The 18,771-nt window shown below is 40.9% G+C and overlaps 2 protein-coding genes across 4 annotated transcripts in view; one reads left to right on the top strand and one right to left on the bottom strand.

Moving 5' to 3' along the window:
• Positions 1-13,412, bottom strand: part of triob (trio Rho guanine nucleotide exchange factor b) — an 81,694-nt gene extending 68,282 nt beyond the window's left edge. For all 3 annotated transcript variants that reach the window (XM_028424637.1, XM_028424638.1, XM_028424639.1), the window contains exons 1-2: positions 13,161-13,412; positions 4,363-4,416 (exon numbers count right to left, since the gene is read on the bottom strand). In XM_028424637.1, the coding sequence (XP_028280438.1) occupies positions 4,363-4,416; positions 13,161-13,230 (124 nt within the window). In that variant the 5' untranslated portion in view covers positions 13,231-13,412. The remainder of the gene's footprint in view (positions 1-4,362; positions 4,417-13,160) is intronic.
• A 1,076-nt stretch (positions 13,413-14,488) lies between these two features.
• dnah5 (dynein, axonemal, heavy chain 5) overlaps positions 14,489-18,771 on the top strand; it is a 68,144-nt gene continuing 63,861 nt past the window's right edge. Inside the window, exon 1 of the mRNA XM_028424940.1 lies at positions 14,489-14,578. Coding sequence (XP_028280741.1) covers positions 14,489-14,578 — 90 coding nt within the window. The remainder of the gene's footprint in view (positions 14,579-18,771) is intronic.

Genomic DNA, 18,771 nt, shown 5'->3' with positions numbered 1-18,771 from the left:
CAACTGCAGAGTCCAGCTGTCTCTGTGTACGACACCACAGGGAATCTAACTGGCTTTTCTCTCTTTCACATGAGTGAGAAAGAAAGAGAGAGAGTCTATAAGTCAGTTAAAAACAAAAAGAAACAATAATATTGTTGTGTATAATTACACATTCCAGTGGACAATTTACACTGTTTTTACTCCATAATAGTCAATGGAGTCTATGAATATTTGTAACCTGCCATCTCAAACTTTAACCATGCTGCTAATAGGGTCTGACGCCAAACACAACACCATTATGCAAACTCTTCTTTTCACCCCGGTCCTGAAGTACAAGAGCATCAGTCAGTTGTTATTATATCCTCCGCTACACAGTTGGTCACTGATTTTACACACAGTGATGCGTGCCTCTGTGCACATTTAGTAACACCATCCTGTCTTATTGTATGCTTTTTTAAGCAGGACAAGTTCAAAAGATGTTCAGCCAAATCCTTGGACACTGAACACATACCAGGTGCACTTAGAGGTAAGGACTTAAAAATGTATTGGTATAATACAAGTGAATATTGTCCTATGTATTGATTCTACAAAACACTATAAAATTCACTAAATTCTGACATGTTACGTGCTCAGGCTGTAGAATTTAAATGCAAAAACACCGCAGCGTTATTTCTGCTGACACACAATTCTAAGAAGCTGTCTAAATTATAACATTCAACATTAGTTAAAAGGCTGTAAATTCAGCCAAGGACAGAGCTGCAACACTCACTTATTGTGGCTTCCCAATGGCACACAACACCCCCTGCTGACTCTTGTGTCTCTTAACACTTAAGACATTGAGGATTAAAAGTTATTATTGTTACTTATCCCTTTCTTTTCCTCTTGCATCAGATTTTATATTAATTATTGTTTTATATTAGATACATTTGACTGCCTATTTTTAGGTTTGTGAGGTTTTGTTGCAATTTGGAATATACATTGATGTCAAGCACAAACTAAACTCTTAAACCTAAAAAAACTTCCAGTTTTTGAGAACTATAACCAGACATATGTGTATATATACATATATATTTATAGATATATATATATATAAGCAAGGTAGAGACAAGCAAGAGAGAAAAGAAGGAAATGTGAAGTGAGTAAACTCACAACCACAAACACACACCCTTTAGAGTTTAGTCTTCCCCATCCTGGCCTCTGCAGGGGAGAACAAAAAAAACACAAACATCCAATGAACACCAGAGAAAACCACTTCCTCCGCTGCTTAGATGTGTGTGTGTGCGTATGACTGAGCGAGCACGCCTGCCTGCTCGTCTACCCGCAGTGCACATGGTTAGCATTCAAAGCCCAGTTCAATAGGAACCACACAGTGAGCTCAGTATGGGCAGGGATGAGAGCCTGAGCTCGCAGCTGAATTAAACTGAACAGAAACATATGGAGAGAGGAGAGGAGAGGAGAGGAGAGGAGAGGAGAGGAGAGGAGAGGAGAGGAGAGGAGAGGAGAGGAGAGGAGAGGAGAGGAGAGGAGAGGAGAGGAGAGGAGAGGAGAGGAGAGGAGAGGAGAGACCATCTCTTCCTCAATTCCTCAATTATTTACTTGTGTTTTTTTTTCAGCTAGCAGACAAGGACTGCAAATCGCTCTCATCTAATTCACTGTACTGCTCGTGCTACATATTATTAGTTCAGCAAGAGATCAGAATCATCCTGACTTAACAGGCAGTTGGCTACTGTTACAGATTATCTTGGAATGAGAGCCAGAGCATATCTGGGGAACAGTCCAACTATTTACTCTAAGCATGCTTAGTCTGTAAATCCATATGCAGGCCAACAGTGTTGGACACTTGTGATTTTGTGGTTAAGTGTCTTCTACAACACTCACCCAGATTGCATGTTTTTATTTCTCTGTGCAAAATATGTCTAAGCACCAGATTTAGCGCAAACTAAATCTGGAGCAATGTCCAACGGTTTACAAGAATTTGACAAAGAACTCCCAAGTATTATTGATAAGAATCGAAAATGCAAGAAAGTAGGTGAACCTCTAAAAGTTTAAATGCAGACTGTGTCCAGGCCCCTGTGTGGTACTACATGATATGAGTAGAACAGATGAGTGCTGACACATCAGGCAGAGGAGGCAGGTTGAAGTTGGCATGAGTCTAGGGAGGCACAGACATCACTCAGCACTTATGTCAGGACTAAAGGCTACAGATTCTCTGCAACTACATCTCTGGACTGGGACTACTGATTATTATGATCAACCTATCTTCCCATAAAGCAACCTAAAATTATCCAAAGAGACTGGTAAAGCAAAAATATGTGGCTTGATGTGCTGATCAACCAGGAACTCCAGTCAGTTAGGGCAGAATTTATGCAGTTCCTTTTTTCAGGATGTGCTGTATCAAACACTTAGACACAACACAAGGAGCTCTGAGCAAAACAACTCTGTGAAAAGGCTAGCGTTTCTCAAAGCACGTTGGCCAAACAAGCCCAGTTTAGATTAAACAACAGGAAATACCCAGTTGAGGTTATGTCAAGTCTTTTGAAAGCAAAGAATCTAAAACTAGCACATTTCATGAAGGCAACAATATGGAGGAGCAGAAAAGGAAGAAGAAAAGGAAAAATCCCTAAAAAAAGTATTCCCCCCTTCAAAAAGAACAGTTCAGCATTTGTGAGGGTGTACATCCACCATAACACAGACTCACACAAACCATGTGTCCTTTCAAGCAAAATGATAAATAATGAATGTTTATAATGTGCAACATCAGCACATAATAACTGGCAGATATATTAGACGCCACTTTTCCTCCGTGTCTTGCACAGTCCGACACAAGGCTTAAGGTAATTTGATAAATTGACAATAAATTCAACAGCAAGTTCATTTCTTCCACGGTAATTGAAAGCGAACAATGAACAATGCACCATAAACGACCAATACAACAAATTTACCTCTGATAGGCTGTGAACAGCTCGTGTGTTTCTGCCAGTAAAAGCACACAAAGACACTAATGCAGCTCTAATTTTGGTGAGTCAGCCTCAGGGATGAGGTTCAAGGGGTTTGTGAGCATAGAGAGGCCTGCACACAGTATTTGGCTGGCATGTCCCAATCATTTCACATTAACACCCATTCACATTTTGGCAAGTGGGAATAATATGACGAGCTGTCAATTAAAAACAGCTCTTTTCATCTCTGGTTGACCCATTTGGAAAACATCAGGTCAAAGCTGCCTCTCACAGCTGAATGGAGCACATGTACCGATGGTGACACGTCTCACACACAACATGACGACCATCTGAGAAAGTGCTCTTAGCATGGCCACTCAAACTGCAGACTGTATGTCAGCTTTCCTGGCACAGACTACACCAAGCCTTTCAATTTCAATCAGACTTTCTATGGAAAAGCTCCAAACACTTACCATGCACTATGGTCCAAAGGAGATTAAACGGAATAAACTATAGCCCAGGGAATCTAGTCCACATTTATTTAGGATAATCTATGTACATACCCTGTTATGGGCCACTTAACTGCCCTGTTTATACCTAAACACAAGTCACCCTGGAGAGCGTGCCTTAGTGTATTTTTAGTATGGATGTCCTGGGGGTATTAGCGATGAGAACCCACAAGGTCATGGTTGCTAGCTGATGCCACAGAGGAGGTTTGAATCTAATGGGATTCAACATAGTGGAGCTTCGACAGAACACAACATTCTACTTAAAATGAGCATAGTACATGTTGTTCTTGATGTTTCCAGGCTGTCTTATATATAAGATATACTGCAGCAAAGTCACATGAACATCCACACGAGAAGACATAGCAGCCACTACAAACACCTAAAAGTTTCAACCAGACATACAAGTCAAGACAAATCCATACAGCATGGGAAGTATATACCATATACTGTCAGCACTGTCAGCAGTTCTACATGAGTCAATAACAAACACTTCAGACAACAAAACAAAACAACAAAACAAAACAAAACAGAAAGCACAACAAGAAAACCTAAAATCAGCAATCTTGGATCATTGCAAAAGAGAAAGGCACATTATGGACTGAGATGGGGCAAAAGTGATGGGACAATGAACCGGGACGAGGGAACTTTTACACTGTCCCACACCTGGAACACTGTCATGAGGAGACCAGACTGCTGTCCCACACCTGGGACACAGCGCTGAGGAAGCCGGACTACAGGTGGCGCTGTTCCCCCACTACCTGGAGTAGTGGGAGAATGGCGCCACAGCCTGCATAAGATCAGCTGGCAGACACGTCACGTAACATCATGTGACTTCTGAGGAAGACTGCAGGAAGTAGTCGAAACATGGCAAGTCAAGGTAAAACACAAAAAAGCACTGGTCTGACTAAAAAGAATCTATCATAACACTTCAGACCTACCTGAGGTTTGACCAGGGCCATCCAGTTTGGATTCACATTTTGGAAGAGAGCAATCTGAAAAGAGGCAGAGGACACAAAGATGAGAGGATGAAGGGTTAAAAAAAATGTAAAGATTTCTCTGTATAGCTGTAGCTGTGCATAATTTAAACATAGGGCAGTCATGGTATCAGATTTTCACCAAAATCAATTTTGTAAATGCAATCAGCTAAATTCGCCCTCTAACTGTGGCAAACCAAACTTCCATCATGTGTAACGTGACACTGTTACCTTCACTATATTTTAGTGTAAAAAAAATCAAAGCTTTAGAATTACAGAGTACAAATAGGAGAGTTAAGTGAGCAATTGTGGAGCAGCCCTTTGATCTGAATATCTGGATAGTCCCTCCCTGAGATAAAACACCATTACACATCTTGCACACAGATGCACAAAATGTGTATGTGCACTCACAAACAGTTAATACACAGAGCTGGAGAGGACTTGAAATTGAGTCATAATACAATATTACGGAGATTGAGACTATAGATACGCCAGTGCCGTTTATCTCTTTTTCTTTCCTATATGGTCTAACAGTGTCTCCCTCAGAGACACAGTGCTATGTGTGACTCTCAGTGCTGCACCGATAAGGGAATAAATCATTTATATGGTTTATATCAGTATCTTCTAATGCAGGGGGAATCATCTTTAAGGAAATGTTCAAATTTTTTTTAACCAGATTTGTGGAACAGAACAGCAATGCATCTGCCACTGCTTGGTATACCGGTACTCATTAGAGCGGAGAACAAATATGGCCCCTCTTGAACAGCAGGGCAGGAATTGATGATGTAAGTTTTGGCACCACAGTAAATTCCGGACACATTAATCAATATCAACTGATTCATTATGGAAGCTTTCCTAATTATTTCAGCAAAATTCAGTCATAAATAAATACGGCAGAGTGACATGAAGGAAAACACTGATACGTAAACATTGAAAATGAATTTATAGCAGCTTAATCTTCACAAAAATCAGTCCCAATAAGATTTGAACAAAACATTAATGTGTCTTAAAGCTAAAGACATTCTTTCTGGGTCACTCAGCAGTAGGACATGACAGTGGCACTGGATAACAGAGAGGAGGGGAATGAGTGACAGGGCAGCTTAGTTCTTCACTCTTGACATCTCCTGGCTACCTTACCAAGAGGAGCAGCCTGGCATATGCTGCTGCCTAGCAAGGATTACAGTAAGCACCTGTTTACACACACTGTCCGCATCATTTTATACAGTGAGCGTTTGATCTGGTGAAAAAGCACTCATCATGAATTGTCTGGCCTCTCCTTCTTGATCACGCTGTGATCAGCAGGAGGAAAGAATGTTAGACATGCAGGTGAATGGCAGAAAAAAAAGAAGGTATCAAGTCCCTAGAGGGAGGATGATTAAAAAGACGTATACCCACCAGGACCAAGTACTTTCAAATAATCTTAAACAGTGCTCCTTGTCATATTGATCCATGTTATTGTGAGGAATTTTCTCTCATGTGCAAATATTCAGCTTTCATGGGAATAAAAATAAAATTATTAACAGTAATATGCCTGCAATCCTTTACAGTAGGATGGGAGGGTGTTATGTTTGATCCTCAACCCATTTTATCCAGAGCCAGAAAGGCCAAGCAGCAGTTTAGCCTTCCTAAGCCGGAGGAGCACTGGGTTGGCACTGTTCACGCGACACAGATCAGAGCCTGCTGCTGCCTTCAAAGCAAGAGGGAATGATGCAGTGTGAGTCTGTTTGTGAGGAAAAGAGAGACTGCACAGTTCCTGTTGGACAGACTGTGCGCAGCTGTTGACAGAAGACAAGCAGTCTCAGGCAGCGCACACAAGCTCACACATGCATGCAAAGAGACACACTGCAAGCTTTGCTTTGATTTTAAAGGAGCTGAGTCTGTTATGCTTTAGTTTAAGTTTTTGTTTCCATGCTAACAAGAGTAAGAACTTGGACTGTCTGCTAAAAGGAAGGCATGACATTACTGCAGAAAAAAAGACGCAAGTCTGTCAAGACAGACACTGAAACATGTAATAACTATATTGGTCTAAAGTTGAAAAAGCATTAAACATTAAGCTTTGGGGAAACTCTCATGATTTTAGTTAAAATGCTAATCATGCCAGCTATGAATGGAAAAAAACTGCCGCACCTGGCTGAGCTAGTGACAAGAAGAAGTTCTTAGAAACTTGTGTCTCAGACGTTCAAGGGGAGCATAGCCTCATGAGCCCTTAAACAAAATAGAGGCACAAATCACTGCAAGAGGCTTGTGACTTCAGATCATGCAGATGCTTCCCTCCTTTAAACTGTGGGGAAAAAGAGTTAACAGGGGAAGGGCTTTGGCTGCATAGGGGTATAAAGTAGAGAGGTTGAGGAAGAACAAATCACATTTTGTTGGTGAATAACAGTGAATATCCCATTCATCTGTTTTCACTGCTCCCTGCTTCATTTATTGAAACAAGAAAATATTCAAAGCCTCAGAAAGACTGACATAATAATTTGGAATACCTTTTCCTGGATGTTTCATTTATTAAAAAAAATGTAAGAAATGTGTCGTGGTGGGACTCACAAACAAGAGACCAGATATTACAAAACAAGATCATTACTCGGTTATATGACAGTGCTGAGCCAAGGAAAGTAATGAGGTAATGATGGAAGGCAGTGTGGGAGAGAAGAGGAGGAGGTGATGAAAGGAATGAAAAAGGATAGAATGAGTGGGAGTCTGCAGTTGACTGATAGAGGTTTTTCTTATCAGATGGGGGATTTGCAGGAGACATACAGACCAGCCCACAGCCTATTTTTATGACCCGCAATCCCTCCACCCCCCCCCCCCCCCTCCTATATTCCTTGCTTCTGGCGACATGGGTGGGATGTGGTGATTTATACCTCTGTGCATGTGTGTGTCATGTGTATGTATGTGTCTGAGGAAATGAAGTTATCGCACTTAGTATTCTACAGACACATTGCCAACATATTGGACTTCCTGATTATTGACATGAGGCTACCAACCGATCTCATTCACGGAGGACTGCTCAACTGATCCCCTGCATATAGTCTATGGGTGACTTTGTCTCAGTTTTACTGAGATTTATTCCTGAACAAGCTGATGTTTTAATAGCTTCGTTACAGACATCTATTTACATGATTTCACTGTTGAATGAATGGGCAGACTATTTGCTGTGCACCTTTCAATGACCCCATGACATTTTACAACAATCAATAACTATGCAACATGAAGGGGTGGGAGGGTACATGTCCATAAACAGTATTACGACTCTGTCAAAACAGCTGAAAGCTTATGATGTAATCGATCAACATAGTAAGGTTGTAAAACAGGTAATTGCCTCACCATGCTACCCTCTTGTATGTCTATGCAATAACTTTTCAATAATAAAGAAAAGGACAGGCTGTATCAAGCAATATTACTCCCTCTTATTACTCAATACAGTGAGCCATTCTTGTTAGCCTGCATGCAGCTTATCAGCCATGTAACTATATTTTATTGCTTGTGGTACCAGTGCGTGATTCCATGCAGGAAACATAGTGGAGTGTGAGCAGAGGTAAGGCACTTCTGTGCAGTCGAGGGTAAATTGTCCATAGAGACCAATACGATTTTGCTACCAGGCTGTAGTTAGCCATTTTTAATGTTCAAGTCTATTGGACCAGTTTTTGGCACTTTATGCATTGGCTTCTTTTTTAAGCTAAGTGTTGCATATTCAGGTTAGATCAAATTTAGATATTTTACAATTTTCAGCTGTTGATTAACAAGCAAAGATGTGTGACTTCCAGTGCATCATACATCCATTATTCATGCAACCAAGATTATCAGTGCAGTGCCACAGCTCAGAATCTGCAGTACACTGTATGTCAGTCCCCTATTTTTCTTATCCCTGTGATTTGAAGCAAGCACATTTTTGCAGAGAACATTTTTGTAACCCTTCATGCACACAGTACAAAAAAATACTATAGTTTAACCTTGCTAATCTGTGTGATACATCACAGACATACTGTAATTTTTAGAATGCATTATCATACTTGATGGAAAGAAATGTCCTAACACTGCATTTACTAAAATACTTTACCTACCGATCTATTGACCTAATTTCAGCAAAATGCAAAAGCAAGTGAGCGTTATTTTGTACTGTGCATGTCTTTATTAATAATTCAGTGTACAAAACCCACCTATATGTATGCCCTCTCTATCTTCTGGAGATTCAAAACTGAGGTAGTTGACTAGTCAAGCGGGCCCAGGCGATTTAGGAGTGCAGGCACTGCCAGTCTAAGCTTATAGTCTTTAACTCTGACCAACTGCCAATTAGGCTGCCCCTGGATGTAACCGTAAGGTTTCAGCCTCATGGAGTAGCAGAGTAGCCTACATTTTGCAGGGTGTACTCCACCCAAGCCTCAGATCTATAATTTGATGAGTGAAGGCTTGTTTGTCCCTCTAAGTATGTCATGTCATTTACTTTCTTGACTCGGTTTCTCTGCGCCTTCACTCTGCTGCCTCTTCCTTCAGTTCACATTTGTCCTTGCCTTTCTATCCACCCCCCCCCCCCCCCTTTTTTTGATCTGAGCTGATTTTCATAGATATATTTTAAGATGCATACTGCATGGTCTGTAGAAGTCTTCCTCCTCATTTACATGATTATACAAGGTTTACGCTTGAGTATGCAAGATAACATTTGGTCATTATGCCTCTATTGATTATGACTGTGCATGGAGAAAATAAAGAATAACCGCTCTGTGACTTGGCTCTCATTGCAGCCTGCATTGGCACAGGTCATCGGGTTCACGCTGGGCACAGAGGGAAATGGCTCACTATGATGTCAATACCGGAACTGCCATTACTGATGCTGATATCTTGATTCGGTCAATGTAAAAACCTCTGATGGACAAACTATATAAAAACATTTTTGTTCACAAATCAGAGGTTATAGCTTACGCTCCTGCTTATCAATAATTCTCCTGGTATAACAGGAAATCTATTATTTAGCAGTACAGATAAGACACCAAGACTTTCACATAAGTATAGCTGAAAGCCTGTCTGCATTAGTAATGACAAGAAGCCACACTGTAAAGATCATCACAGCCACACACTGCAGGGCTGTTGTACACGATGGCCACTGTCTTATGAGCAGCTGCTAACAGCTTTTATGCAGGTTGTACCAACAGTTATTTAATCTTATTCCAACCTACATCTGCTTGCTTTTATGTCAATTGAGTTTCCCAGTGCAATTCTGTACAATAATTCTATTGTATAGAGGCCTTAACTTCATTATATATCACTTAAGGGGCTATATTTGAATTATTACCTCTTGAAATATACTATTGTGCAAATGTTATTTTTGGTTTTTGTCAGGAAGGATCTCCCCATAGTGCCTCATTTTATTTGACAGTGGTTGATCTAAAGATGTAATGCACAACTGTAATGTAATTTTATGCTGTCCCATTGCTAGTGACACAAATGTCACATCATTGGCCAACTGTGCTGGGTAGTTTTTTTACACTTTTAATGACATGGGAACTGACAGCACAGGCCTGCTGTCAGTATGACTTTCTGCACGAGAGAGACCCAGATCAATATCACATAATATTTTACAGACAAATGAGGAGGTAGCAAAACAATATAATTAGCAGTTAAAGGTGATATAATGAACTACAGAGCGTATCATGGTCATCGTAAAGAAATGACACAAACAACTTTAAAAACGCTAAATGAATCAGACAAGGATAAAAATTATCAAGATGAAGCAGCCCCCACCATGTATATATATAATTAACAAGTTTAACTTCTTATCAGTCATATTGACAGACATGATCGACAAGTAGTCAATAATACAAACAGGAAAACAACAATGGCTGAAACACTCTGTCAGCAAAAACTCTGTTGGAGCAGGATTAACAGACAAGCCAACCAGCTGAGGTTTTCTTTTAGATTATCTCACACTTCTGCTTCCATATGCAGCATTAACATCTGCTCCCCCTAACCACTGACATCATGCAATGCACAGGGACAGAGGCCTATTCCCTGTAGCAAGCAGAGATTTTGTGCAGGTGGGTTGCTGGATCTATGCTCTAGTGTTTGGCTATAGAAGACATAAGAACACTAAAGCACATGTGTTAGAAAGATTGAAAAAAGGAACTGAACAGCAACTGTCTTGAGAGAATGTATAACACCTTTCAAGCACATTGCACCTTTAATGCATCATAGAAGTATTCCGCAATTCTATGCAGTTCTCTAATCAGAGTGGTGTTATCTGACTGATGTGCTTCAACTTCCAGACTCCCTTTAATACAGTTCCTAACTGTTTGGCAATTTAAAAAAAAAATCTGGTTAGAAGCAACCCTAATTAAAAATGACACAGTGTAACATATTCCAGTAATCAGCAGTACATTATTGAGCTGTGATGCTTCACTCTAACCGGTTGGTTAAAGTCAAAATCCAAGACTTGACAAAGGAGTACTGTCCAAAATAGAATTACTGTAGTCTAATATTCAGTCGATAAGAAGAGTAAACAAGAAGAGTGTTTTTGTATTCTAATGCTTAAGATAAGCAGTTGAACATTTCTCATGTTTGACCAGTTGCAACAATTTCAGGATTGGACTTTTAAGTCATGGCATGAGCAGCCAGGGAGAGTGACTCAGCGGCTGAGCTGTGATCCACAGCAACGGTGTGGGACTCAGAGATGGAGCTCCATCTGCTCGCTGAAAATATTCAAGCAGAGAAGAACATGGAGTATTTTCAGGCGGCCGCTGATAATATTATCTTTGCAGGTGAACCAAATTACACACACCAGTGCAGGATCAGAAACTAAGACTTTCAAGCACTTGGATGGAAATCTCAGTTTAATCATCCAAACAGCCGACCAGCTTTGTAGCTAATGTACAAGCTCACATTTGGTTATCTGGCCAGTGAGGAAGTTAGGCTCTCACTAAGTCGGCCTCTAAGCCAGTGAACAAGCTGTTCGGGCAGCTATGTCAATCACTTCAGCTCTTATTCGTCAGAGGAATCTGCCACATTTTAGCCTTCAGTAAGTAACTAGGGCACCAAAATGCATCCAACGCCCCAGATAAAAACAAAACACATGCACAGACTCACAGCAAGAAAAGTGTTTAGGATGAGCAGGTGTGTGTGTGAAGAACATGCAACAGAGGATACAAAGACTGAGATGCATATTTGGACATAATTGTGAACTGGAGGCCAATAATGAATGAACCAGTGTCAGCTCTGACTACTGCTGTGAAAAAGAGATGGACAGAAGATGGGCAGAAATAACAAAAAGATGAAACTCGGGAATAAATGCCACTGTGCCAACGAACAGAATAAAAAAAATCAATAATTTAAAGTTAAAAAGTGCAGTCAGTTAATGAATTCGTCATCTGAATCTTTTCAAAATGTGTGCCAAGGTTAAACAATGCCTGAGAGCTGCAGCTGGAGCCACACAGCAGAATTCACTAAGCATTTTTCTGCTACTCTCCCACAAACTTCTTTTTCCATACTTTCTTTTCATAATCGTCTCTTATAAAAGTTTCCTGAGGGCATAACCTATTTCTGTCTCCATCATGAATACTGTATGAACTGTTTGCTGCTATATAAACATCCAAGCAGCCTTAACTTCACGGTGAGCCAACTTTCCGGGCCTGATACAACGCAGCTATAGGAAAATACATTGGCAGGCAACCAACCAACCGTAAGAAAGCATTTGAATACAATCCATTTTGACAACATACCTAACCGTCTGACTGGCAGGGGCAATTTATGGGAGAGTGTACTAGGTTTATAAACTGTTTTAAAGAAATATATAAAAAAATGTGTATGTGCAAATTGATGCTTTTATGGATCCATATTCACTAGTGTGCAAATGTGTGTGTGTGTGTCCTGCAGACCTCAAGGCACCAGGTGTCACAGAAAGAAACAGCTGAGAGAGAGAGGGAGACAGCTGCTTCTTCTTGTGTGTAGATCAGGGGTGGTCCCGACACGTTAAACTCTACCTTCCAAAAGCTGTAAAACACTACATGTCCTCCTAATGCCTCTGTCTGGGTTAAACAAGGTATAAGAATGAGATACACACCACCACATGACAGGCTATACCTGTCTATATCACATAAAAAATAATCAGACAGAAGTAAGCAAAAATTGGATTGCATAGGTCAAATAATAAAAAAATAAAAGAGTCCCCTTGTGTTCCTGCGCTGCTGATATGAGCAGCCAGAGCCTCCTAGGACCTATAAAAGGTGTTAATGCTTTGGATGCAGAGTGATAAGGTAGGCAGGCCTATCCTGAATTGTTATGATGATGCCATCACATCAGACAGGCCCAGTGCGCACAGAGTGTGTCCACGGCCTAACCGATCCACGACCTCTTGCGTGATCTCACGTGTGTTTACAACATTTACATGCATCTGAAATAAAAAAAAAAGGTCGACCCACATCCACTGGGTTAGTGATGTTACACCGTTAACACGAGCTGTGATCATCCACACCTTGGTCCAACTAACAAAATGGGGTCACTGCCTAATAATCAAGGCACATATTTTTGAAATGGTGTTGTCATTAACAAATTCTGCGGCATGACAAGCCAGTGAACGATGTGGTAAATAACTACAAACTGTGAGCATCTCTCCCTTCCAGCACGTCCGACGCACAGAATGCATCTCCGCCCATGAAAACCATCAGTGATTTTTTTTTAGTAGTCATATTTGGTAACAGTGTAGCAGACCCCCAGCGATCACGCCGACAGTTCAACTGTAGCTCTCCCAGAGGCAGACTCGCCCCTTCCCGACTTACCGGATTTGAAAAACGCCGCTATGTCTGCCGCGTCCTTCGCAGCCTCATCTAGCCCCTCTCCTGCGCTCATGGCTGCGGTGGCTTGTGTGGAAATAGCGACAGATATCCTCAAACGTTTGTATTGTTGCAACGATTAGCACTCAAAGTGCGTCCTTTCATTGAAGCAGATCCGGTCATATAATCTCTACTCCCTTCATTGAGCGAGAGACCTTCTCCTCCATTTTGGCCGAGAAGGGAAAATCCTGGCGGCCGATCGGCGGCGCTCCCGAGTTAGAACGTGAGAGGCTGAAGAGGAGGAGGAGGAGGGGGAGGAGGAAGGGGTGATAATGAGAAGGCGGAGGTAAAAAGAGGAGGGGAGTAAGACGGCTGAGGGAGGGAGGGCTATTCCGATTCGAGGGGGTGGGTGGAGGTGGGATATCCTGGGATTCCGTTTCGGGGGGTTTTGGTGCATTGTGCGCCACCCAAAAATCAAACGTGCACCACAGCACACCAGCCGCAACCCCCCCAGCGTCACTCACTGCGGTGCTGATGCGGGCTGCGTGGGTGTTATTCCTCATGATTTTATGTGCTTTAATTGCCCAGAAAAGATGTAATCAGGAAGATACCATAACGATCACAGACATCCCTGCATGGACAGTGTAGTCTTTCTCACGTTGTCACGCAGGCCTGTGCAATATATACATTTTGCAGAAAAGCAGTTTAATATTCCCACGAGGTCACTGAGTTCTAGTGCTGCATTATTTATTTCTCTCCCTACAGTTGTGATCTGCAGTGTCGTTACACGCTGATCACAGATTGCTGTCCATAATTTCCCATAAGATAAGATGAAGATGATGCTACTGTATGAGGTCATTTGCCCCACAAATCTAACCCAGTTCTTCCCTGCCAGCTGCAGCGCTGTGCTTTTAAACCAGGAACAGTGTGCTGCTGCCATCTAGGGGTCATCTTTGTAAAATGCTCCTTGTGTACGCCTGTGGTGCAGGATTATTTCCAGGTATAAGTACAGCTTTTGTAAAAACCAACTCAAATGGAAAAAAATAATGACAGAGCATGCGCACCACGCCCCTTTTTGGTTCTGGTTCAGCTCCAGTCTTCCCTTTGCTGCCTGTTAATTGTATTCTATACGTAAGGAAACTGCCAGTGCTCCCCCCTTATTTATTTCAGGACTTCTCATCCCCACCCCCATCCTTCACTATGGAAACCACTAACAACACCAGCGAGCTGTTTGGACAGGAAGCCAGTGCTTCAGACAAATCTCGGGAATAACAGAAAAACATCAGTGAAGCAGTGAAAGTTTAAGATTTGTTCTGTGAAGGAATGTTTGAGCCATGTCCTTCAGCTCACGGATCACTAAAGTCAGCTACAGGGACAGACCCTCCCAGACCTCCGTGCCTTTGGAGTCACTGAAAGAGATGCAGGTTTGTCCCCAATGCTTATATGACTGAAAATTATTCATCAAATAATCCTTAATTTTTGTTTATTTCTTTGTGATTGTTTTTATTTGGGTTTTGCAATCAGTAGATGTGCAAAAACAGATTCTTCCTGCCACACACTCTCCCTGCAATCAGATTTTAAACCTATATCTTTGTAAACACTAACCCTAAAGACAAATGAAAAGTCAGACAGGAGTATTGATGAAAATGTCTCTCAGAGGAATTCATTACTTCTGAAGGTTTGATCACTGCTTTAGACCAGCTCCCTACAGACCAAGGTGTAACAGAGCAGGATTATTAAAGGAGTGAAAGCTGAATTCTCTTGTCTCTTATGAGAAAAAAGAATTAATGTGCACTCCATTTTCAACTCCAGAACTCCCCAAACACCATTGATAATTGCTCTGAGAATCTCTACACTATTAGACTCCCTGGTCTCTCAGCAGTAGTCAAAAATAGTTGTAGCAGAAACCAGTGAGGTCTGTGTGGGTTGTACTGTGAGTCCCAGTCCACCAGGTGGCAGGGTGTTCATGCTGTAATGTTAGACCAGCTTCAGCAGGCTAGATGTTCCAACACCTGACTTTCAGCTGTGTTTACATTTAGTGCCGTAAATCTCCGCCATTATTCCAGCATGTTTTCTTTGTTGCAGTCTAATCTGTGGTATTGACTATTTATCTACATTCACTCAAAGCACATGGTTTCACTTGAAAATTGACTGTTAAATTGCTGCGTTAAGACCAAACAGACATTTGGCACTATATACTTCAAAAACAATATTAAACAAATAGAAAATTCTGCACTTTAGTATTGTGATTGATTCAAGATAGGTCACCCAGATAACCCAGCAAAAAATCAAATCCATGCAGAGAAATAATAATATCAATACAATGAGAGCCGTGTGAAGTGACATTTGGAGCCACATGTGTTATTACAGGTTTGTTTATTCTGTCTGTGTCGGTGTGAAGATTCTCTGGGAGAACGGCAGACCTGTTTCTCTCTCCATGTCTTTCTGTCTCACATCTCACCGCCCACTCATTTATAATTTAAAGTCACTCTCCTGTTTCATGGCAGCTCACAACCAGACAGTTCCAACATAGAGAATCAGTCATGGCATAGTGAAAAATTGATGAGAGAATCCAATTTTTAATGCAAAGCTTCATAATCATTTTCAGATCCACGCACAACGAGCTGTGCTTCTCATCTGCTGGATGCCACAGTGCAAGCTATTTGAATTTAATATTAATCGGTGAGAGAGCTCTCTATCTATATGTGTGTGTGTGTCTTCCCAGGGTAAATGATTAGGGCTCCCCTCCATGAAAGGTGCAGCAGCGAATCCCTATTACAGATTACAGTCTAATGTATTGATTATTTTCTTGTATTTACTGATTGAATCAATAACATGTCCACACAAACAGAGCTCATGATAGCATTTACAAAACAGCTGCAAAGAAATGGTATTCATTTACAAAGAAAAGGCATTTGCTTTACAATATATATACACAAAATAATAGTTTGTGGTAAGTTTGTTGGCTAACTGTGGGATTTAAGAATCATTTGGCTCTAAATCAAACATTATGCTATTGATTTAGATCTTCTATAAGTGTAGCACATCAGCTGTTTTTGCAATGAGCATCAATCATTATTGTAACTTTTTTTATTACCACATTAATTATTTACCAAATTAACCACTGGAAACATACACATGTGACCTGATAGAATAACAACACAATGCTTCTTCCTTGACAGCCGTTGCTGTAGACACCCCATGCTTGTTTGTTTGCATACAGTGGTAATGCATACAGTAAAACGTTGACACATTCTGTATCTGCTATGTTTACTGCATTTCAAGGCATCATACTGTATGCACAAATGTTTCACACCTATGTTCTTTTCAACAACTTTCCAACCCCCGCCCTCCTCCACATCTCTCCATCCCATTGTTGTAATAGACTTGTAAGGGGAGAGCAGGACCTTGATAATTACCTTGCCGACAGGTGGTTACCTAACACCGCATTATCTAGTTAGCAGTCCCCTTTTAGGAGCCACACTTTCATAATTTCAGGGCAGTAACCTTTCTCACATAGCAAATACGCAGGCTGATTGCTCACATACTGTAGCAAAGCCACTTGTTCTCTGTCTTGTCTTCTTTGTTAGAAGCTATAATTCTCTAATGTCATGAAAGCTAAAGCCAATTAAGAGGGGTGGTGGTGGTGGTGGTGGGGGGGTGACTTGAAAAGAAGTGTCAGCGTGAAAGGCCACCGACGACCATGCTGCATTTTAAGCCAGACTATCAAAACAAGGTAAGCTGACCCAAGAGTTCTGAAGTTACAGACAACTTGGCTTCTTGACTAGCCACTTTGGCCAAATGTAATTCATCATTAATGTGTCAGGATTCAGTAGACAGCTGATGTGTGTGCATTGTGTGTCTGGTATACGGCTAAATTAAGGCAAAAACACTGGTGTGAATTACTGTAGTAGTGCAGTGGACCACGGGTTGTGCAGGCCTGTTACATGCAACAATACATACTTATTTTTGCACATTTTCTGGCTTTTTTTGTATCATCTCTATATTGAATCAAAATATCAAAATAAGAAATAGAAGTTCTTCCATTCAGTACAGTTCCATCATGGTGAAAATTGACAGCTGTGTTCAGGCTTGTTGCCCTAACCTGTGAAACAGTGATACCTCAATTGCGTGACCTTTGCGTACATTTGAACTAACACTGTCGTACCTTGTACGCACATATGTGTGCCTTTTTTGCAGGACGGGTGATCGATCAGTCACAGGTCTAATTTTAAGGCAGATGAGTTACATAGCTCTTGTTACAGGCAAGTGCAGTTTGTGTGTAGTGAAAAGGTGAGCTGCTGAATTGTAATGTTCAACAACACACATTTTATCGTTTATTTTTTTAAATGTCATTTCCAATTGATCAAAACAGAAATATGTGAGCTCAAAACACCCACAAATTCCTCAATCACTACTCAGTTGTGTATTTACATTTATTTTACAAGTAACTGGGCCACCATCAGTGAGAGCTCACGAGGGATTATGTCCATCTACAGCACAGGTGGACACACACAAAAAATGTAAACAGTAATGCAGGCATAGCTTTAGCTCAGCTGGCTGAGTGGTCACCACTGAAAACTTGATAGGGCTCTCCCTTTTCAGGGTGAGAGTATACAACTCCCCAGTGTACATGCAGATGAGAAAGTGATAGCAGGCTATAAAGACGATATGGAAGGGCAGAGCTGAGAGAGGCAAGGAGCTGTCATGTCGCAGGTGTTTAGAAAGCAGCTATGGAGGCAAATAGTTTCCAAGGTCATTAAGGTAAGAGAGTTATTGTCATCCAAGGTGCAGTTTTTGTTTATCTATCCACATAATCCTACTGCATTATGCTATAATAAAATAAAATAAACAAAACTATTTGATAAACTTCTCTATGTTGTCTCTGGCAGTGTGTGTTGTTTCTATTGCCCAGAAGATTTGGATTAAAATTGATTACATTTATCACAGATGCCAAAAAAATCCTTTTGCACTTTTATTTTTGTCACAGCAGTTTTCACTTTAATTCCAAAAGCCACAGTTTGTTTATTATAGAGATTATCAGTCTCCCCATAGCTAATCTCTGGATGGAGCTTTGTTTGCTTCAGAATGCTATTAATGTTTTGGCTGATATTACATGGGTCTGTCTGTGCTGGCTTCTGTGCCTTTGTTATTTGAATGACTAAACTTTTGGAGGATGCTATTGTTAGCCAGTGTATTTTGTATGATTATGCATGCCATTGAGTGACGACTTAGTCTGCTTGTTTGTATAAACAAGCTTGTTTGAATAAAATGCATTGTATTGTGTCTGCCCTGAAGAGTAAGGTGACTTGGTATGGCTTCTTTTTTTTTCGGTCGACCTGTGATGTGAGTGTTTGTGTGTGTATAACATGTCCTCAGAGATTTTAACAAGGTTGTTTTTTGCATTATTCAGTTAGAGGTATGCACTGGATTATTTAAATTTATTTGACATATTGAATTAGTATACATACATTTGTCTGTTAGACACAAAATTGAATGCACCACCACTGTTTTAAATGCACTCTAGGCACATCTGGGGCACATCTAATGTATGATCTGCCATTAATAGCCGAGTATGTGTAGTTTCAACATGGGGAATTGAGTGCATTAAGAGGTC

Source organism: Parambassis ranga, chromosome 16, assembly GCF_900634625.1.
Source record: "Parambassis ranga chromosome 16, fParRan2.1, whole genome shotgun sequence".
NCBI lineage: Eukaryota > Metazoa > Chordata > Actinopteri > Ambassidae > Parambassis > Parambassis ranga.
Note: the sequence above shows the minus strand (reverse complement) of the source record. Positions and strands in the feature narration are given on the sequence as shown.